This window comes from Aegilops tauschii, chromosome 3 (genome assembly GCF_002575655.3).
Source record: "Aegilops tauschii subsp. strangulata cultivar AL8/78 chromosome 3, Aet v6.0, whole genome shotgun sequence".
NCBI lineage: Eukaryota > Viridiplantae > Streptophyta > Magnoliopsida > Poales > Poaceae > Aegilops > Aegilops tauschii.
The window spans coordinates 615,260,239-615,284,137 of NC_053037.3; the positions used below are offsets into that span (position 1 = coordinate 615,260,239).

The window sequence follows — 23,899 nt, forward strand, 5'->3', positions numbered from 1 at the left end:
CCTGGCAACCTCCACACCATCGCCACTGCTGGAGCTACTCGGAGCCCACCATCCACAACATCTCTCCCCCGAACAGGAGTTCCTCCCAAGACGGCGCCTCCATGAAGGATACGACGCGCAGGACGCCGCCGCCCAATCCAGACTGAATTTTGGACTTTCGTCCGGGAGGGGTTCGGGGGTGGATAGGGGGGACCTCGGCTTCGCCTCCAGGAAGGGTAACGGCGTCAAGTGACGTCGCCGATGCCGGGCCGAACACGCCGACCAAAGTTTCCTCCGGTCCCCATCCTATGCCACCAAACCTCCGTGTACTCCGGATCCGGCAAGCCACGATCCGAAACCCGCGAAGATGAAAGAGCCATGGGGCTCAACCCACCAGAAAGGAGGATCGAGAAGAACTCCTTGTAGATCTCCAAACGCCGAATCCAACGATCCGACGTGGCCAGCAACGATCATCACCACCCCGTGGCGGCCGACGGAGTCCGAAGAAAGGATCCAGATGGATCCGATCTGGATCCGGCGGCACCCGCGACCACCGGTCAGGCCAACGCAGCCACCACCTCATGACACGCAGGTCGCCACCGCCGCGCCGCGCACGACGCCGATGAGAGACCCGCCCGCCGGGCCGCCGGACCCACGTTCGCCCGGCGTTCCTCTGGATCCCGCTGTCCCGCGCCAGCCAAGACGGAGAGGATGGGGAGAAGCCCCGCCGCCGCCCAGCCGGCCAGGCTTCGCCCGGCGGCGCTATGGACGGCGGCGAGGAGGGGGAGAGGAGGAGGAGACTCGAGGGGCGGCGGCTAGGGTTTTCCCCCCGGGTCGCCCGCAGGGGCGACGCGAGGGGCGGTCGTCAGGTCGTGCTGCAGATTGGATCTCTAGGCGCCTTCGAATGCCTACGGTTTTCTGGTCTCCTATACACCGTCGGAAAACATGTTCATGCAATTTTAGAAAATGTTCACGCATTTTAAAAAGTGTTCACGGGTTTAAAAAATGTTCACACATTTTATCAATGCTCACCTTTTTGAAATATTCATCCACTTTTAGAAACAATTCAAACATTATAAAAATACATTAGTTTTTTTTTTCACCTTTTCTTAAAGGTATCCACTGCTTTATTGCAAAAAACGATATGACAACCAGAAAACGGAAGAGACAAAAACAAAAAAGATTGCAAAAAAGGATGAATGCTCAGGTGCCAAACTAGGCTGGCACACTTGCACGGCTGGGTGCGTTTCCTTGACTGTTTCAAATAGGAGACATCACCGAATAGGAATAGATGTCTACGGGGTCGTCCAGCAATTGCGCGACCCTGCGCATGCTGACGGCTCATGTACCTCGTTCTTCTAATTCTGGGAAGGTTTCGGAACTGCGCTCCATTTTTTTCTTTTCTTTCTTCTGCCTTCTTCTGAGCCTTCAGTGTTTTTCTATACTGGTTTAGTGGTTTTCTTTCATTTTTTTTATTTTAGTGTTATTATTTACATTTATATATTCTTATTTTTCCCATTTTCAATTTTTTTCATTCATTATTTCTCTAAATTCTGAAAATCTTTTAAAATTTGAAAAAAAAAACAATTCATGAACACTAGTTTTAAATTGCTGAAGATTTTTATTCTAGAATTGGTTTTAATTTTGAAATACAATTTAAATTATTGCAGATTTTAAAGTTGGTGTAAAATTTTAATTTTGGGACATTTTTAAATTTCTATTTTTATAAAGTTTCACTTTTGGAATTGTTGATTTTTTATACTATGAAATATTATTTGGAAAATCATAAACATTTAATTCTTTTATAGGGGGATTTTTAATTCTGATTGTTGTTGCAAAAACTGGTTTTTAAGCCAATTTTTTAAGTACAACAAGAATCTAGCCTAGTCGAGCCAGCGTCTTGTGTCAAATTAATAATAACTGATGAATTGAGCCGACCCAATATGTAGCACTCAAATTAATGTGTGCAATCCCCGCGATCTAATTTTGTATTGGTTAGCGTGCATGTAGAAGGCGATTGCTTAATCGGATTTCCCCTGTTTCCCGGGTCGCTCGATCACATTTGATCAGTTGCGGTTGACAAGTTGACCGGTCACCCGTTGAATTTTGAAAAAAACGTAAACACTAAACAAATAACAAAAATTGAAAAAGTTTGTAACTCAAAATGTTCATAGATTTTTTTTTAAAGTTCACCAAACCTCAAAAAAGTTCATGAATTTAAGATAAAGGTTCATCGAATTTTAATAAAGGTTCACCAAAATTGGAAAAAATCATCATATCTGACAAAAAGTTCATTCATTTTGAAAAAGTTCGTCGGGTATGAAAAAAAAATCATGAAATTTGAAGAAAAGTTCATCAAATTTGAAAAAAGTTCATCAATTTTGAACAAAAGTTCACCAAATATGGAAAACAATCATCGAATTTGAAATAAATTTCATGGATTTTCAAAAAATATTCATGAATTCAAAAAAGTTCATCAATTTTGAATAAAAAAATCATGAATTCAAAAAATCACCAAATTTTCAACGGATTTGAAAAAAGTTCTTCGATTTTCATGAAAAAAATTCTTGTATATTCAAAAAAAAGGAAAAGAAAAAGGAACAAAAAAACAAAAAGATGCAACTAATCACATTCTGGTTCGTTTCCTAGTTGGCTACCGTAGCTACCACTTGAGTAGGAGCTCATGGTTTCGAACCATACCCCTCGCACCCACTTTTTTTGGTTTAAAAAAGAAAAATGTAGTTGGGCGTACCCAACGGGGGAGGGGGGGGGGGGGGGGGTCATCCGTTTGCCAAATATACTATGACGGGCGTCTTAAGCGCTATATAGGAAATACCCGGGCGCTCTTCATTACAGCGATGTTCATGTGGTTTTCCCCTATATTTTCTAGTTTGGATGGTTTTCTCTTGGTTTTTTTGGTACATTTTTTAATTTGAAGTTCATTTTCAACCAATTTTAACATGAATATAAACCAAAAGAAAAATCATGCTGGAAAAGCAATTTTTTTCAGTTTTTCTTCAAATTTTAACTAAAATTAAAAAAACTTACAGAATTTAATACACCCTTAAATTATCAAACAAAATCATGTACTTTTTAAAAAAGTAGTCATGAATTTGAAAAAACTTTATAGGATTTGAAACATTTTGTGGATTCTAAACATGTCAACAGCTTTTAAAAAATATTCCCTAATTTTTATAAATTGTCGAATTTGAAATTTTATTTTATTCTAAAAATGTTCAGGGATTTTAAGAAAATGTTCAAGATTTGAAAAAAGTATTGAGGGATTTCTATTTTTTTCATGAATTTTAAAAAGTTAGAAAGTAGAAAAAGGGGAAAGGTAAGAAAAGTTGAATGAAAACCTAAAGGGAAATGGAAAACCAAAAAATTCAAGGAAAATGTTACAAGAAAACAGAAAATAAAAAATCAGAAGAAACATGTATAGAGGAAAGGAAGAGAACTACCAGGCTCACTCCATCGAATGCTCAACTTTTGTTGGTCCATTAGCCCACTTCTATGAGTTTAGTCGACATTTTGCTATAATGAGGGGCGAATAGGATTCCCCTAGCGGGCTAAACATGAGCTTGGGGTTTGCGGTATGTTAAAGTTCGCTTGCCCAGAATGCATGTTCCCATGCAGACGCACCCCTTGGCTCCTAAGGCATTGGGCACCCAGCCTTGGGTTTTCATTGCCTCCTGCCTCATAGCTACCGAGCTGCCTTGTCTCCTGTGGCTATAGGGCTGTGTGCAGTGGATTCCGGTCCTTGCCGGCAAGAGGGCTTCGTTTTTAGCAGTTTCTATGAGTTTGGTAGAGTTTGGAGGTTTGTCTCCGACGGATCTAGCGAGATTCGGTCGGCGCTTGTCTTAGGTGGATTCGCTTGGATCTACTCTTTGTTCGTTTATGTCCGTGTGTCTACATGATGGATCCTTTAGATCTATGCTTCTCTTCATTGGCGGCGGTTGTTGTCTTGATGTGCTGGTCTCTGGGGCCTTCTGGCGATGACTTTTTAATTGTCTACCAGAACAAGGTGCCCCTGGCTCTGATGATGGAGGGAAGATGGCGACGGTGCACCTTCGGCTCACTTCAATGCTTGTATTAATTTTTTATTTTTGGTTTTTATTGTAGATAATTGATAAATAGATCAGAAGTTTTTCCAGCATAAAAAATGTTTGCTTCTACACATCGCACGGACCTACACAATGTTGCATACATATTATTCCCTTTGTCAGGCTCAGGCTCAACCTCTCTTTCATGATCACATGACTCGGAATTCTTTACTAAGCCGACTCTTTAATTTTCGAAAAGTCTAACGCCCACACGTGTGGGCGTCTGGCAACTCGATCACACGCATGGATCCTCGTTCAACCAATTCTGCACGAATCTTGGCGCGTTCTAACAGTTTTTGTGTGCCACGTAGGACTAAACTGGTGTGTGGGCATTCATCCGGTCGCCCACACGTCCTTTTTCACCACACGGGGGGGCTGGTGTGTGGGCGTTTAGCAATTCGCCCACACACCAGTTTCACGCACGCAGAGGGGGCTGGTGTGTGGACGTTTATCACTTCGCCCACACGCCCGTCTCCTAGCCCACACCCAAAACTGGCAGTTGCCATGTGTTTCTGTAGGTACATGGCAACTACCTCTAGCTTTGCTTGTAAGCACATGGCAACTCTTTTTACCCGAGTTGCCATGTGTTTTTGCATGGTACATGGCAACTGCCCTAGCGTGCACGTAAGCAGATGGCAACTCTTTTTTTTACATGGCAACTGCCCTAGCGTGCTTGTGAGCATATGGCAACTCTCTCTTTTACCCGAACATGTTTTTTGCCATGCCTTTTTGTAGTGCTACATGGCAACTGCCTAGTGTTTAGTGGGTGGCAACTCCTAAAGTTTTGAAATCATGGCAACTGCAGTAGACCAGACCATACATGGCAACTGCAGTTGAGCAACCATGGCAACTGTAGTTGTCCGACATGGCAACCGAAGTTCAACGACATGGCAACTGCAGTTAAGCAAACATGGACGAGGGTCTGGACCATGGCAACTGCGGGACGCGCGGTGACTGTACGCGGGGCGTGCGGGACCACGAGGTACGAGGCCTGACGTACGAGGCGTGTGGGCGTTATCTATTTTGCCCACACGCACGCGTGTGAGAGAGATCGGGAGGGAAAGAAAGAGGTGTGTGGGCATTACTTTTTTTCCCACACGTGGGTGTGTGGGCTGTTCCTCTTATACATCACATAAAATGTGTGGGCAAACCCCATAACACCCACACGTGTGACACTTATCGGCGTCCTTAATTTTAAGTAGCACGTCCATGCATTTCTGGATCCGATTACTCGAGGGTCGTAGTAATATTCCTCGTTGCTTGACAAACTTAACACGTGATTACTATGACATGCAAGGTCCAAACTATTGTGGAGGAAACAAACATCCAAAGTACATTGCGAACTTGGTGACCACAAGCTTTTTCAAACATGTTGCCAAATTTTGAATAAAAATCTTCTATTCCCAAAGGTGTTCATGTATTTTTAAGAAACTATTTTTGAACGAAAATATTTACATATTTTAGAAAAATTATCCAAATTTAAAAAAATCTCATTTTTAGATACTTCATGTATTTGAAAAACTGTCTACGAATCTCTAAAGATGTTCATGAATTTTGAAAAGATAGGAAGTAGAAAAAGGAAAAAGGAAAGAAAAGAAAAAATAAAAGCCCAAAGAAAATTGAAAGACTGAAGAAACCCCAAAAAATCATTACATGAAAACATAAAGAAAACAGAAGAAACATGCATGGAGGAAAGGACGGAAACTGTCAGGTTCACTCGGTCTGCCGCTCAACCTCTACTGGCCCATTAGCGGTCGACATTTTGCTACAATGAGGGCGAATATTCGCCTAGCGCCTTGAAAATGAGCTCTGGGTTTTCCGGTACATAAAAATTTGCTTGTATATCTCAAAAAAAAAAAAATTTGCTTGTACACATCACACCGACCTACACAATGCTGCATACATATTTTTTTTGAACATTAGTACAGACGCAAACGCTCATACATACGCGCAGACACTCACCCCTATGAACGAACACACGCACACCCTACCCCTATGAGCACCTCCAAGAGACTGAGCCGACATGTCATCTTGAAATTTACGAAGTCACCATAGACGCCTCGTCGTCGACGGGAACGTCTCCTCCCATGTCCGGAATGGCAAATCTACTCGGTTTTAATTAGATTAGTGGTGTGGGGAGGCCCTCCCACCCTTGCGGTGACATTCCCAGTTTTGTTTTCTTACTGTCTTGCCCTAGAGATCTCAATCTTCGAGCTCTCGGCTAATAATTGGGACCTGGACCTTCGTAGGACGCTCTCTCCTGAAGAGTTGGAAGACTGGCATCGTCTTACTGCTTGCTTCCCTCTGCTCTCGGAGGAAGAGGACTCGGTGGTCTGGCCCCACTCTGCCTCTGGTCGCTTTTCGGTCAAATCCTTGTAGGCTAAATTGATATCGGGCTCTCCTACTTCCAAATTCAAGTGCATATGGAGTGCTCACGTCCCGCCTAAGATCAAAATTTTCATGTGGCAAGCTTTTCGTGGGAAGCTTCCCGCAGCGGATCAAATCCGGAAAAGGAACGGCCCGGGTTCGGATAGATGCGGCTTGTGTAGGGAACTTGAAAACATGGAGCACATTTTCTTCCGGTGCTCCTTGGCTAAATTTGTTTGGTGTTGTATCCGCTCCTGGCTCCAGGTGTCGTGGGATCCCTCCTCTTTCGAGGATCTTAGGGGTTTGGTCAGCGGTTTATCTGGGAATTCAAAAAGGGTCTTCTGGGCTGGATTTGCAGCGATCTGTTGGTCGCTATGGACCACTAAAAACAAGTTTACCATCGAGCATATCTTCCCAGATAATCCTGCTGATTGCTTATTTAAAACTAGAATATTCTTGCAGCAGTGGAGATCATTGACTAGGGATGCTCATCGTGAGACCTTCGATGCTATGGCGTCCAAGATTCGGGCTATGGCTTCGTCCTTGGCGCGCAGACAACGCGAAGCTTCTTAAACCCTGGCGTCTCCTCTACTAGTCTTATGTCTGGCTTGCGTGCCTTTTCTGGCTGGATAGCCTTGTACCAGAACTTCTTCTCTTGGTTTGTCCTGTTACTGTGGTTGCTTGGATGTTGATGTGCTACTCTGCCTGGTGCCTTTATTTATAAAGTCAGGCGTACGCCTTTTATCTAAAAAATAAACGTCTCTCCCACTGAAAGCGCATTGCCAGAAATCCTGAAATAAATTCAGAAATAATGCGGGACTTAAACCCTGATGGGCTGGGGATACCACTGTCCCTCTAACCATCCAACCATAGGTTGGTTCGCTACATACATATTATGTTGTTCCATATGCCTCCCATATTGTTCAAGCTTGGTCTCAACCTCTCTTTTCCGATCACATGACTCGGAATCCTTTATTGGGTTAACTCTTTAATCTTACGGTTTTGCTATTTCTCAGCTACCTAGCCGAGAAATAATTTGGTCACATTGATTTGATAGACCGTAGGATTCAGTACGTAGTGATTGATATTTTTAGAGTAGTACCTAGTGATTCGTGTTAGAGGACTAACGCCCAGACCTGTCGTGTGCGGCCAAATTAGGTGTGCAAACACAGGGAGCTCCTATACGATGCATAACATGGGAGTCACTAGTTAACGAGCGCTTCTTCGGAAGCCTCGCAACGATCAGCGCCACTTGGCGTGCTCTTAGCCATTCGCCACGTGTCGTGCTGTGGGCGCTCCCTCCGGATTTTGTTTTTTTTTCGCACGCGTTTTCGGCTATTTAAACGGTTTTCTTCCGGGTTTTTTCGACGTTTTGGTTTTGCACCGGTCTTCCTTAGCTTTTTGACCCAAAAAAATTGTACGCGAAAAAACGCGTTTTTCTTTTCTTTCGCGAGAGTCACGGTTTTGCTTCCGCGAGAGGGACGGTTTTGCTTTCACGAGAGTCACGGCCGTGCCTCTCGGAAACGAAAAAACGTGTTTTCTGTCTTTTTCTTTTCGCGCGAGTCACGTTTTTGCTTCTGCGAGAGGCGGTTGTGTTTTCCCGAGAGTCACGGCCGTGCCTCTCGGAAATGGAAAAAAACACGCTTTCTGTTTTTTTCCTTTCGCGAGAGTCACAGTTTTGCATCCGCGAGAGGCACAGGTGTCCTTTCGCAGTCATGACCGTGCCTCTCGGAAACGAAAAAAACGCGTTTTCTGTTTTTTTTTTCTTTTGTGGGAGTCACGGTTTTGCTTCCGCAAGAGGCACGGGTATGCTTTCGCGGGAGTCACGGCCGTGCCTCCTCGGAAACAAAAAAAAACACATTTTCTCTTTTTCTTTTCCTTCCGCGAGAGTCACAGTTTTGATTCCGTGAGAGGCACGGTTGTGATTTCGTGAGAAGCATGGGCGTGCCTCTTTCAGAAAGGGAAAAAACCCGTGCTCCCGGTTTGGTTTTTTCGTCCGGTTTTTTTCGTGAAAAATAAGTTCATGAAAACTTATCATCTAGTATTGAAGATCTCGACGCGAGGAATCCAACGGTGAAAACGGTTTGAGATTTGGACGCACGGTTTGAGACATAAAACATTTTGAATAAATGGATATACGAAAAAAGGGAAAACTCTCAGGTTGCGACAAGTGGCGCGCCCTGGGAAGTTGTAGTGATCTTTGCAACGAGTACTCCTCAACTAGTGATTTCGGCATAACACGCTGTTGCGAATGAAGCGAGCCCACACCCCCCTCTCCCCCATTCGCACGCTTCTGGGTCGGCCCAAGTCTGCCCGGAAAGCCGCCATTTTTCCTATTTTTTCAATAATTCGGGATATCAAAAAGATATAAATTTCAGAAAAAGTTGCTAATTTTGAATAAAACAATCATGATTTCAGAAAAGTATTCATGATTTCAAAAAGATGCCCGGGAGTTCAATTTTTTTTCACAAATTTAAAAAATGTTCATGATTTCAATAAATGTTCGAGATTTCAAAAAATATTCGTGAATTTGATTTTTCTTATGAATTTGTAAAAAACGTTAATGATTTAAAAAAACTAGTATTGAATTTTAAACATGTTCATGATTCCAAAAAATGTTTGCGAATTTGAAAACACGTTCATGATTTAATAGATTGTTCACAAATTACTCACAAAATGTTCACGAATTTAAGTATATTTGCGATTCCAAAAATATTGGTGAGTTTTAAAAAATGTTCACGGTTTTAAAAAACTGTTCATGATTTATGGGAAGGTTCACGAATTTGTAAAAAAAAAAAAACCACGAGTTCGAAGAAAATGTACATGTATTTAAAAAATGTTCATCATTTCAAAAAAGCTTCACAGTTTAGAAAAAAGGGGAACTTCAAAGATTTTCGCAAACTAAAAAACAAGAATAAAAATGAAGATGGAAAATCAGAAAACAAAACAAAAAAAGATCAAAAAAGAAATAGAAAAAACAAAAAGAAAGAAAAAACAAAAAGAAAAAAAAGGTTCAGGGATCGTGCTACTGCTAGAGCGCTGCAGCTAACTTTTAGTAGTAGCAAGGGGGTACTGCTACTAAATTTCTCAGTAGTTGCGTGGGATAGGACCCACGCTATTGCTAAATAGCAGTAGTGCTGGGTATTACCCCGCGCCACTACTATACCTTATTTCATTTCAGTACATTTATACTCCTTATACAAATTTTTATACAGTAGCAATGATATAACAACTCATTATCATTGTAGTGATATAACAACATGTCACTATAATGATCATCATAAGTTAACCACTACTAGCTAATTGTTATCATTTAGGTAAATAACTTCCTAGCACATGAAAGTACTAGGACCTACTCCTCTCTCTCTCAGGAAAATAGTATAAAACAGAAAAAAAAAACTTCACTCTTCATTATGGAGCATAGAGATCCACCGGTCTTCAATTCGTGGCCTTCGCCCAGTCAATTTTTTCTTCATCCTTTGATTTTGAGGCCTCCATGTGTTTTTTTTTTTGAGGGATAGGCCTCCATGTGTTTGAGAAGTCTGAGTATGTCGAAACCCTCCGTCCATGGCCATACGCAAACAATTTACATCTGACCTTCGACATACATCAGCGGAGGCACAACATCATTCGGGAGCTTCTGTTGAAGAACATAATAATAACATATCTAGCACTGTATAGATTACTTAAGAAGAAATATATTAAAAAGATGGACAAGAGAGCTCTTCTCCTCCCAAGTTAGCACAACCATGTATTTCTGGATCCGATTACACGAGGGCCACAGTAATATTTCTCGTTGCTTGACAAACTTACACACGCGATCACTCTCACATCCAGAGTCCAAACCATTGCGGAGGAAACAAACAGCTAGAGATGAACCGACTAAAGCCCACTAACTACAACACGAAGCTCTCGGCGGCCTCGACGACAGACCAGGGCAGCTCGTCGCCGGCGCTGCTGCGGGCGGCGTTGGGCAGGGAGCAGTCCGAGCGGATCTGACCCTGGTTGCCGGTGAGCACGTTGATCTGCCCCATCTTCACCATGGACTTGACGAACTGGTCGAAGAAGGCGCCCTGGTTGACGGCGAACCTGGTGACCACGGGCTTTGTCCCGGCGTCGGTGTGCAGGTCCTGGTCGGAGGTGAAGAGGCCCTGCCGGTTGAGCAGGTCCACGTAGTACTTGTTGTCGAACACGTCCGGCGTGCGGATGTCGTTGGCGGTGGAGTTGTCCACCTTGAGCCGCGGGCAGGTGAGCTTGAGGTGGCCGGCGAACCACTTGTTCATGGTGGGGTCCTCCTTGGGGAACAGCCGCTCCTCGAAGGAGCCGCAGTGCGCGATCCCCAGCGTGTGCGCGCCGGACAGCGCCACCAGGTCGTCGGCGTCGAGGCCGATCTTGGCCAGGAAGCTGAGGAGCACGGGGACCTTGGAGGTCGGCGGCGGGAGCGCGCCCAAGATGGTGTCCAGGGACGCGGGGGCGAGCCCGTCGCGGCGGCCGAGCGGGACGGCGTACCTCGGCCCGCCGGCCAGGTGGACGGAGTCGCGGGCGGCGAGCGCGGCGATGTCGGCGCAGGAGACCACGGGCCCGCCGCACGCCCTCTGGAGGAGCGCGCGGATGGCGTTGATGGCCTTGAACGCGGACGGACGGAGCGTGACGTTCGGAGGAGACACCTTCTCGCTGTCGACGCCGTTGGTCTTGTCGAGGAGCACGGAGCCGTCGCAGCCCTGCACGAAGCAGTCGTGGAAGTGGATGCGGAGGAGCGCCGCGGCGAGGCCGACGTCCTTGCGGACGGCGTCCTTGAGGAAGGAGAAGACGATGGACTCCGCCTGCGGGCACTTGGCGCTGTAGAAGTCGAACGACAGGCCCTTGGCAAGCGGCGGCGAGCCAGCCGCGGCTGACACAGAGCTCAGCACCAGAGCTGCTGCGGCGAGGACGAGCAGGGCACGAGCAGCCGAGGGAGAGGGAGAAGAAGCCATGGTGACCTAGGATGTGGCTGTGTTGAGCTTGGAGGTGTGCGTGGGTTTTTATAGGCGCGCGTGCATTCTCCATGAATCTTACCTGGCTGACATGGAGCTCGATCGATCATGCACCTGCACCGGTGGAGCCGAGGCTGGAAACTACCGCGCATGCAGGGTGGTCAAGTCAAATATTTGAAAGGAGGAAAATGATTGGCCGATGCAGGCATGCGTACACATGCATGCATCCGGAGATGTTTTTTTGAAAGCAAACGTACAGCAGATTCCTCAACTTGCCGGGAGGCGGCTAACGACGATTACTGATCACTGCTGAAAGCAACTGTAAACAGAGGCAAATGACGACCAAGAGTAAATGATCAGCAGTTTCTTTATTTGATAAAGATGCCTCTTAATTCTTATACAGGGCGGAGATCGAGACGCTGGGCGTGTGCTTGAAACCCATCGACGCGACACTAGGCAACTGCCTGCATGCAGTTAGAACAGGCAGGGATTGATCCCTTAATTAACATGTGGTTAATTACTTCTAACAATCATCACACAACTCTCCTAAACTATAATACTCGCCTTGCTACGCCTTAGCTAGATAGTACTTCTATGTGTTCACTCTCCCGCTTGCACTGACCATGCATGCACTGCACCTTTCTCTTCCGTTAGAAATTTGTTTAGAATGCGTCGTCATGATTAAAGGCAGTCGTCGGCTTTAACTAATTCACCCGTGCTTAAAAGCAGGCTGGCGGCTAGGAAGCAGCTGCACGGGTTCTTCGCTTTATACTCTTCTTAATTGGCTAGTGTGTGTGCTTGCCACAAGATCAGGTTCAGGTTCATGCACTCAACAAAGGAACACGACCAAATGTCCACCTTTTTCTCTAGCTAACGACAATATATGTGCTGACTAGATGCAATACTTCCACTTGCTTGGGGAGACACATAAGCTTTTTTTTATAGAATTAGTGATCTAAACGCTCTTATATTTCTTTACATAGGGGGTATTTTTTATGAGTAACCAGAGAGCTTTATTGCCCGAGAATGTTTATAGGAATACAAGTCCGAATCCAAAAAACCATACATGCCTATATACCCTGATAAAGGGAAGTTGCAAATTTGACCAGAGTGTGCATTCCTATTATGGTCTCGCCGTTCACGGCCAAACGTGACCATCTAAAAAAAACTTGTACTACCACTAGGAGCAGTGTGAGTGTGGCCTAGCTAATTAAGCTACTCCAGCTAGTGGGAGTCGTTAACTAATCTTGTACTACCACTAATAGTTTAGAAGTTGGGGTAGCTTTCGGCTTCGACACGTCAGCAGCGGCCGTTGATCGGCACGTCAGCATAGGCCGTTGATTACTGCTCATATCGCACTGGAAAACCTCGTCACCAAACACTTCTACACTATACTCAAATTGGTATAGATAATCTAGATATATAACCCTAAAAAAGCAGAGCTTAGCTAGATACTGTGCATACCAGTCTTCTCTCTATGTTTTACTCTCCTACTTGCACTGATCATGCAAGCATCTTTCTTTCTTGAGCCCCTCTCCTGTTACAAAATTCTCCACCACGAGTCGCCAATATTATTCCTCCTAGCAATGGGGTCGCCCGGGCGGCTTTACATAGTCATAGTTTACTGCACAAGCAGGCCGGCGGCTAGGAGCAACGCACCGGTCCTTGGCTAGCGTTTGTGCCTGCCACGAGATCAGGTTCATCCACCCAACAAATAATAAGCAGGTGATTTTTTTAGACATAATTTCTTTTGGCATGATGAACAGATGATTTGCTTATGTATGGAATTTACTTGATTAGGTGGAGGCCCATGAATTAATTTAGGGCTCCACAACAAAATTTAAGGAGAGGATTAGCAAATAGTAGAAACCTTTGTGGGACGTTGAAGAAGGCTCCAACCATATCGTCTTCTCATGCTGGACAGTCCAATCCTGGATCTCTATGACGAGTTACAAGCTAGCGTGACCCGTCAATTCTTTTAGACGGTCCTCTAATGCTATTTACGAACTTTGTGGTTTTCTGCAGCTGTGGAAGATGCTTAGCCATGGACCGGAGCGCGCTGGCATCGATACTCCGACTGCAAGTCTTCGCTTGGCACCCCCTCTTCTACCTCCACCGCCGGAACCAGACTAGACACCCCATCCTCGGGGGCTCGCCCCTATCTTCCTCTGTTTGTTTTTCTTTCTAGGGCTTGTTGAGGTGTACCCTCTGCAATAACCGTTGCACTTCTTGTTCTTGTCGTATCGTACTTTTTCGTCTTTTTTTGTCATTTGGTACTCTGTTGGTGACTTGTTGTGCCTTTGGTGCTTGCTTTATATAAAGCAGGGCATAAAGACTTTTTCGGTAATAATAGAAACCTATGACGGCACTGTCGCGATCTCTGTTGCCACAACCATGATAGTTGCGGCCTTGGTTGCCACGTTCGACACCACTCACAATGATGAAGGAGTTGTTGTGGTCACCGCAGGAGCCACCGTGGAGACCTCGGCAAGGGCGTGCTGTTGCATCTTTTGTTCAACGACGGAGAGATGGGAGATGGCTGTTACAAAGCCTGGCAGAGGCACATCAATCACATGGAACGGTTTGATGAGGCCGTCGAGGAGCTGCATGTTCAAAGAGTAATCAATACCTTGTTGAAATCGCCATGGCGGTAGCAAGATTATTTATACGGCAGGTGTACTCCATGATTGATAGATCTCCTTACATCAAGTTGCGGTACTGCCGGTTTAGGTGGATCGACGGGGAAGCATGGTTGGCGAGGATATAGCTTGAACCACGACCAGACGGTGAGGACGGTGGTGTTGTTGGTCATCACGCCGTCAAGGAGGCTATCACGACAGTGGCATGAACCACAACAACACATAGACATAAGCATGGCGCCATTCGTCACTGGTGCCCGTGTGGTCAAGGGCGTCGTAGTTGGTGGCGATGAGCCAAAACAAGTCGTGCTAGTGGTGATCGTTGTTGATCAAGAACGAAACAGATGTAGTGGATAATGGTGGAACTAGGACCGAGAGGGGATGAAGAGAAACAATGGGTGGGGCAAAGGTAGAAATTGCAGACGACGCAATGCTCGTGAGGGCAGAAGAGGTTTGGATGAAGTAGAAGAGAGAGTGGCGAAAGAGGTGAAGGGAGCAATAGGGGACACGTAGTGCTAGTCAGGGTGCGAGTCATGGCAGGATCTCATTACCAATCTAGACAACAACTCGAGCTTCAAATCTCGTGTTGCACTGCATTGGGTTGTTAAATAAGTAGTACAACAAAAGATAGAGATTGGGGTGCAAGCAAAGGAACACGTAGGTGCATGCAGAGCACACAACTAGAACACTCCGCAAGACTAGAACTAGATAATTAGAGCATAACAGAAGTGTGTAGCGTCAGCACGCTCTTGAGGAAAAATCGATTGGAAAACATGTTATTTAAGACATATTTGAAAATGTTAAAAATAAGGTTCATAATAAAAATGGTCATGAATTTGAGAATGTATTCACAATGAAAAAAGGTCATAATTTTAGCAAAATATTGACAAAGTTTTAAAATGTTAAGAATTAGAAAAGTTTTCATATACTAAATGTTTATTTATTAGAAAAGGTGAAAAGGCAGAATGAAAAGAGAAAACTGGAAATTTTGAAAAGAAAATTAATAAAAAAGAAAATAAAATATGAAAAAGAAAAAGAAGAAAGAAGACCAAATAAAAGATAAAAAATAACTAAAGAATGCGGTTGAACCCGCAAATAATGTATCGACAGGAATTTTCCAATAGCACTATATTTTGGGTGGATACACTCGTGTGATAGGAGGAGGTTTCAACTGGTTTTCAGAAGCTTCTCAAACCTTATGTTCCATAAGTTTTTTTACCGGTTTTTTATTTTCTTGTTTTCTTTATTTTTCCTTTTCTTCGATTTTATTATTTCTAGGTTTTATTAAATTTGTGAATTTTTAAGATTCGTGATTTTTTAACGCCATGAAGATTTTTAAAATTCATAAATATTATTTTCTATTCAAGAACCTTTTGTTGCATTGACTTTTTAAATTAGTGAACATTTTTTTCAATTTAGTAATCATTATTTGTATTCGTGATCATTTTTCAAATTCACGATCATTTCTAAAATTAAATTAAAACATTCTAATATATTTATTTACATAATAAGACCGAATGAGATAGAAAATTGAAAAATCCAAAATAAAATGGAGCGTTCTTTCCTGGGAGACACGCGTCTTATTGTATGCTAGGCCTGGCCCATTTAGATCGCTAATAAGCGATAATATCACCTCCCGGGAGAGTTACCACTCAAAGAAAAAAAAACCTCCCGGGAGAGTTGGGCCCGCCCATTACGCGGCTAGCTTCTGAGCTTTGATAGACCCAAATGCCAACTCGTAACATCATCTTCAACCCTATGCCACGGCGGACGGGATGGATAGCTCCACCTATAGGGCAGACGAAAGTGAATGTTGATGCTGCAGTGGTGAGGGGAAGAAGACATGGAGCTGTCGCCGCAATATCCAGAGATTCTGCTGGTCAGCTCTTGGGAGCCTCGGCTGTGGTATTCGGAGGCATATCAAAACCGGTGACTCTCGAATGCATGGCGATCAGGGAGGCGTTGGCTCTCGCTGATGATTTGAACGTGTCAAACATCCAGGTGGCTTCGGACGCAAAGGTGGTAGTCGAGGACATCAGAGAGAACAACCCAACAGAGTATGGAGCGATCATACATGAAATAATAGAGCATAGATCTTTTTTTTCCAAGTTTGTAATATTAGCCACGAATTTAGGAGCTCGAATATCGAGACTTACAAGCTCGCAAAGCATGCATTATCCCTTCCGGCTGGCCGACATGTTTGGCTGGCGCAGCCGGACGGTCTCTCTTTCGTCCATGTAAACATTGTAACGTCTGAATAAAAAGCTTCAGAGTTTGTCTAAAAAAAACTTCAAGTATATATTGTCTCAAAACAAAATCCAGGTCTATATGGTTCCTCGATGCACGGACGTCCACACCAAGTAGCTCTCAAAACTTGAAGTGTTAAAAAAAGCTCGAAAACTTGAAAGGACCTGGCTACCTGGCGCACGAGCGCCCGTTCGGGCCAGCGAGCGCCCTCCCCAAAAGGAAAATTTTACCGCACGCCGCGTCAGGACAGTCTAGAAAAGGAAAAACCTCCCGCGCCAGCTCCCACCTGCATTTATTACGGGATCAAAAACTTTAAAAACTTGTAACTTTTGATTAGAATGTCAAAATTCAAATCCATTTTCACCGATGGGTTTCTCGCGGCGAGTTCTTCAAAACTAGATCCCATATGAGTAGGTTTCGAAGAATTTTTTTTCCGAGCAACTTTGTGTGCTACAGAGGCAACTTTAGTGTTATAGAAAAGCAACTCCTTTTTCCTAGTATGACTACCTATCAACGGAGGATCCTTTTAAGTCGGTTACCATGACTATCAATTGACTAGTTTCACCTCTAAATCGCCTAACATAAAGACAACTCCAACGTGGATCACCAAAACGCCCCAAATATTGGAATCGACCTCTCTACACACTTTTAGCCATCCAATGAGTCCAACTACTATCAGGCATGTAAAAAAGGTCTGCTGCCCCATATGAGTTCCTTGCAGTAAAAAATGGCATGCATCCCCTATGCAAAAGTAAAAAACATGCAACAACTTTGCTATGATTTCAGACAACTCTTACAAAATTTGAAGCAACTAGTGTCATGCATTAAAAGAGGGGTTGCTGCCCCATAAGCTCCTTGCAGTAACATCATGCAACCCTTGTGCAAAAAAAAAACCCACAAAAACAACTAGTAGAGACAACATATATAGGTATGTTCCACCCGCTCCCCTCTACGGTCTCACCAAGGGATCCCACCCGAGGAGGGGAAAATCTTGACTCCCCCTCTATGACCCAAACTTAATTACAGGTATCTAAAACATTTAGATATTTATCAAAAAATGGTCTTGATAAAATATTTCTGTTCGTGAGGATTGGGCAACTGGATACATGGTTTTAGGCAAACTATTTGTTGATTGTGGGCAACTGGATACTTTGTTTTAGGCAATTGTATGGTTGACTGTGGGCAACTGGATACTTTTTTAGGGCAACTTTGGGTGTGAAGGAGGCAACTATCGTGCTATAGAGAAGCAACTTCTTCTCTTTGGCCTAGTAGGACTTCCTATTAGGTTTGTTGGCATAAAAACAAGAAAAATCAGACAAAACATAACGCCCCTTTAGTGCTACATACAAAACAACTTCACTACACTATGTGTACCTGTGAATTTTACTAACATTATTCCAACTTGCCTATCATGCATGGTTGCTCATTTGCCTATTGTTTGATAGTTAGTTGCCTACAATTGATGTGCAGTTGCCTATAAATATTGTAAATTGCCTACCAATTGATGCCTAGTTTCCTACTATTGGTAATTAGTTGTCTATCATTGCTTCTTGGTTGCCTAACTTTGCAAAAATAGTTGCCTACAATATTGTGAAGTGGTTTACCATTGTTTTTCTAAGTTGCATGCAAACACTCTAAAAGTTGCCAAAATTGAGCACCAAGTTGCCTATCGTAGTTAGCAATAGCAGATACAAGAGTATCAATGTTAGATGACTTCATAGTATTATAGGCAGTTTAGAATCAACAATATGCAACTTAGAAGTACTAGTGAGGAAGCTAGGAGAATATGCAACTTAAAAGTACCTGTGAGGAAGTTAGGAGAATGTTAGAGAAAATTAATTAGGAGAAAGTGTAGTGAAGTTGCCTATTTTTTGCACTAAAGTTGTCTCTCGTAGAAAAAAAGTTGCTTATAAAGGTGATATGTGTTGTCTACCTCTGTTCAAGGTTATTCTCTATTACTAGTTAGTTGCTCATTGTTGGTACTTAGTTACTTTAAATTGGAGTGGAGTTGCTTCTGTTTAGCACTAAGCTTGTCTCATCTAGCGCCCAAGTTGCTTTCTGAAAGAAAGAAAAATCATCAAAACGTATTCATGTGGGTATAGTTTTGAAGAGCTCGTCAGGACCTGGCTAGCCAACATCCGTGTGCTTAATAGCGTTGGCGGGCAGACTCCCCTAGAAAAGGAAAATACACAGATCTCATACCACCCATCCCCACATAGTTCAAAATTTGAAATCATGATAGATGACTTAAATCCCGCAAAAACTTTTCGATATTGTAGGCAATTTAGGTCCCTTGATGGACAACTTTCATAGTATTGTTAGAAATTGAGGATCACTCGTAGGCAACTTCATAGTGAAAGGGCAACCTGGTTTCTGCGGTAGACAACCTATAAGCCATGTTAGAATTTCCACTCTACGGTAAGAAATTTTCACAGTATGATAGGCAACTAAACAATCCACAACTTATTTTCCAATGTATGCAACTTAGAAATTATGGTGACCCCCCTATTACACTGTTGCACACAACTAACTAGGTGGCTACTAGGCGAAGTTAGTCATACACACGGTGCAATTCATCTAGCAGCAGAGTTGCTCATGTTTAACACTAATGTTGCTTCATCTAGCATCAAAGTTGCTTTCCAAAAAAATCATCAAAACATATTCATATGGGATCTAGTTTTGAAGAGCTCGTCGCGAGGAACCCTGCAGTGAAAACAGTTCTGCGTTCTGACACTCGGTTCAAAAGTTGTAGCTTTTTGAAAATTTGAAACAGAATAAATAGATGACGTTGGCACATGCATGCGCTTTACACTACCCAGTGGATAACGCGTTTATTACACACAACAAACTAGTTTTGTCATCTAGCGCGTGCGCTCGCCGCGTCCATCCGGCGCAGCTGCACTGTGAAGTATTTAGGCGAAAACTTAGGCGTGTTGCACCGGCCGATCGACCGACGGGTCGTACACGTTGCTTAGTCCATCGGGTCGAGTAAAGAAATACTTACGCATGTCTCCCTAAAAAAAACTTAGGCGTGTTGCACCGACCAATCGACCGACGCCGTTAAGGGCCAGTTCTTTCCTAGCTTTTAGGAGTTTATTGTCAAAATAAGTTAGAAACTCAACATAACTCATTTTGAAAGAAAAGACTTAATTTGTTTCCACAATTTTCTTTTTCACAATGGGAAGAAGCTAGGGTAGGGTAGCTTCCCGCAGCTTCGGCAACGGTCACTTAAAAAACGAACTGGTATATCCCCTCGCCCTCCCACCTGCATAGAATTCGGAGGAAATGACACTACCTTCAACGCACACATCAACTGATGGACCCAGCCTCTGCGCCCGCATCCTCTCGCCCCCCTCCTTCAATGAAAGAGTAGGGTTTCTCCGCCACTCGACGCGGCCCTACTCCGATGCCATGGATCCCGTTGGTGCCGGGTAGACGAGTTCCTCTAGGTCCCTCTGCTTTGCCCACCCTACTACTCCTCTGTCCCTGGCTCCTCTGCTCCTTGATGCGGCTCGGTCCGGCCGTCACTCAACTCCAGCGGCCGACGCCGCATTCTGATGGACAGACCCCCTTTCCCTCTCCCCTCCTCCAAGTCCGTGAGCCCGAGCATGAGTTCGTCCAGCAAGCCGAGGAGCTCCTTTTTTCCTTTGCAAAATTTTGCTGATGATAAATGGTATGATGTTTTATCTTGATTTGCTATGAGGTGCTGATGTATGTTAGTCTAAATTTTGATATGGATGTGCTTTGGCCTGATTGTGCCGAGTAATAATATCTAGGTGTTCGTATGCTACATTAGATGATGTTGGCTTTAGATGAAAGCACAATACGATATTCGTATGTGAGACAATGATCTTCCTTATGTTTGGTTAGGGCATCTCCAATGGCAACCCGTAAATTTCCTCCCGCATCCGTCCGCGGACAGGATGCAGGAGGACGACATCCAATGCTAGCCATTCAAACTTATTTTTAACAAACCAGAGAAAATTCATGCAAACACGAACGTATTTCATACAAATATGACGGATTTCATACAAACATGACAGATTTCATTACATTTTGAGCATTTAGAAGGAAAAATATCCGCCCCTAAACCTATCCTTTGGCGGCGGCGCCCGGTGTTCGACCCCGTGTCGTCCTTCATCCGCCGTCTCTATGAGCGCTGGTGATAAGACCAATGAAGTGAAGGTACGGTTTGCGGCGAGGAAGAGTAGAACACGGGAGACGAACGGTCCCACATAGGACAGAAGGCACCGCCGCCTCCCGTGGCCTACTCATACTTGGAGGACTCCGCGACCTGTCCGTCGCCGGTGGATGTGAGGTCCACATTGGAAATGGTGGTGCCGGTGCTGTCTTCGTCCCACCGGGCCGGCTGATGGTTGGTCGGCGGCACGTAGGAGGCGCAGCTGGCGTAGTTCTCCATGATCACCTGTAGTTGTGCCTCCGCGGCAGCCGCTTCCTGGCGAGCGGTGGCTTAAGCGCGGACGACATCGTAGACGACACGCTGCTCTGCCCCGAAGTTGGGGTTCACCGCGGCCATGGCCGCCACGGCCTCCTCGCTCGCGCGCTCGTCATAGATCTGGCCCTCCGCCAGCCGGTGCTACTCCAGGAGGAACAAGTTTTACCGCTGTTCCTCCTACGGCTGCTGGAACGCCGACAGAGGTGCCGGCGCAGGCTAAACCTCCGCCATGGCGGCGTTGAAGTGCGCCTGCGCCTGCTCCATGGTGAAGCCGGCATGCATAGGAGGAACCAGAGCTGAGGCGGAGACGTCGGAGCCCGCCTTCATCGTGGTGTTGTCCTCATCGTCGGAGACCTCGCGCGAGCTGGCTGGCAAGCCGGCTCGATCCGCCTGGCACGGCGACTATGCCAGGCGGCGGCAAGGGCGGGCACCGGGTGCTTCATCTCGGCGACAGACTGTCCCACAGTGCTTTCCCGCTGGCGGTCATGGCGGATGCAGTGCAAGGGAGAGGATGTGGAGGGGCTGGTGTAGTGGTGTGTAGTTAGCCGGGTGTGGCCGCCTTTATATAACGGATTCCGGTAAGGCGAGGTCTCTGGGTGCATCAGTGCGTGGCGCCTCAGTGGGTTTCTCGGCCGGCGAGCCTGCTTAATGGCGGCGGACAGACGGAGAGCGGCATTGAACGGGCCTGGTAGATATCCGCGCCGTTCCGTCCAGTCACGCATCTCTGGCATTGAATAGCCGAGGACACCGGAGACGCGTCGCGACCGGCGCCCTCGGTCGGCGCACCGCTTCAATGGTGAAGGCGGTGAGAGGTCGCGTCCATCCTGAGCCATCTTCAATATTGAGCGGCATGAATGCTGGCAGCTGGCGCCAGGCGGGAGCGTGCGCGGGAGGGGGGGGGGGCGTTTTTTGGCTGGCCAGGGCAGTTAGAAGTGGGCTTGGGATCGGTCCGGACTCCCATGAACCTCCCCATGTTTGTCTCCTGTTTGCGGGAGAAATCCCGTCCGGACCGCCTCGCGGACCGATACAGATCGGCGTTGGGTGGCTTCCATGGTTCAGAAAGCGCGGTCCAGACGGTTGCGGGAGGTTTACGGGTCCGCCTTAAGATGCCCTTATAACATGCTATGGTGTTTGGAAGTCGAATTTATGTTCATATGGGCAACAAAATGATTAAAAATAACGTGATATCATTAAATCAGAACAACAATATTGTCTAAGGGCATTACAGACTTTTCACTGATCATACCGCAAATAAGCTGAAAAAATAGGCACAAATGAGCTTATTTCCACTAGATAGCTCAAAAAAATTGGCCCTAAGCTGGCTAGCATGCAACACGTACGCTGTTGCAACTAGAGCGAAATGAACTTTTTTTTTCGAAACCACATACGGAAATACAGTTTGGGGTCTTCTGCGATGTAGAGCGAAATGAACTTGGGATCGATCGATATCGACCTGTATGAACAAAGCTCGATCGGCTAGCTTCGTACTACTCGTCGAAAAATTGAGAACGTGTAACAAGTATCTTATTTAGTTGCGAAAGGTTGTCTTACAAGATAAGGAAGACGCGTAGGTACGTGCACGTGTACCATGACATTACAACTACCCTCTTTCGCGATTTCGAAAAAAAAGAAAAGAAAAGAAAAAAGTCCATTTTACTACTCTGAATAAAGTCGGCGGTTCACTTTACCGCTGATCTATTTTTCGACTTCTTTTACCCCCAAACAAACCCAAATCAGACAAAACACCCCCGGCTGGTTTTTCTCCACCCTCTGCTGATGTGGCACTAGTCAACGGCGGTTTTGACTTGGGTGGGGCCCCCTTGTCAGGTTTCTCTCTCTCTCTAGGTCAGAACCGCCGCCGCCGAAGGAGCTCGCCCCGAGCCCGAGCCACCCGTGCCCCACCTCCCTCACCACGTCGCCCAGGAGCGGCCGCCCTCTCCCCGCCATCGCGCCGGCGTCCTGCCAGAGGAGCCTCGTCCCGCGCCGCCGCAAATTGCCCCGCCCCCGCGCCGCCGTTGCCTCGCCGACCCCGCCGGCCATGCCATCCCGCCGCCGCCCGAGCCCGCCCCGAGTACCCACCGCCGGTGGTTGCCACCACCGCCTCCACCCCGTGCGCCACCATCTCCTGCCAACCCCGCCTGGCCCTGCTCTGCTCGCCGGCGCGCCACCGCCTCCTGTCGACCCCGCCGGCCAGGCCATCCCGCCGCCGCGCGAGCCCGCCCCAAGTACCCACCGCCGGTGGTTGCCACCACCCCCTCGGCCCCGTGCGCCACCGCCTCCTGACGACCCCGCCTGACCCTACTCCGCTCGCCGGCGGGTGTACCTGGAGAGAGAGAGAGAGGTGAGAGAAACCTGACAAGAGGGCCCCACCCAGGTCAAAACCGCCGTTGACTAGTGCCACATCAGCAGAGGGTGGAGAAAAACCAGCCAGGGGGGTGTTTTGTCCGGTTTGGATTTGTTTTGGAGGTAAAAGAAGCCAAAAAATAGATCAGGGGTAAAGTGAACCACCCACTTTATTCAGGATAGTAAAAATGGACTTTTTTCAAAAAAATACCCTCTTTTCCTTTTCCTTTTAACGAAATGATACCCAAGCTTTTGGGTATTCATGAAAAAACCCAGATACACAGATCCTTATCATGCCATACGTCCATCGATCACACAAAACAGAAGTGCGTACCTAATCCATTAACCTTGATGTACTCCTGATCTGCGAAAGATATGGTGATAGGGCGCCATAGCAACAACATCAAAACTGAGGCAGACACTGCCAGCGACCACCACAAGCACACAAGCACATGGAGCGGCTGACCAAGCTCGGTGCCACCGCCACTGGAGCCTCATGCTTTAACTTTTGCCTATGTAAGTGTACTTCCCGACTGTCTACTATAACAAGACGAATTCAAAAAATATTCTTGATTCTAGAAAATATTTGAAAATTCATAAAAGTTCATGAATTTGAAAATTGCTTATGATTTCAAATATGTTCACGAGTTTAAAAAAAATGTTGATGCTTTCACGAAATTGAGAGTGATAGTGTATCTCGGTGATGCAGCAAAATATGATCATGGCCACTGGAGCTTATGATTTTTTTCTCCTGTTGCAACATACAGGCCCTTTTGTTAGTCGTGTATAAAA

At 45.7% G+C, this 23,899-nt stretch overlaps 1 protein-coding gene across 1 annotated transcript; it reads right to left on the minus strand.

The window, feature by feature from the left end:
- Positions 1–10,174: 10,174 nt before the first annotated feature.
- On the minus strand, positions 10,175–11,497 carry LOC109768466 (cationic peroxidase SPC4). Its single transcript, XM_020327180.4, has one exon. The coding sequence runs from the start codon at positions 11,420–11,422 to the stop codon at positions 10,346–10,348; it is 1,077 nt and encodes a 358-aa protein (XP_020182769.1). The 5' UTR covers positions 11,423–11,497; the 3' UTR covers positions 10,175–10,345.
- Between the last annotated feature and the right edge of the window lie 12,402 nt (positions 11,498–23,899).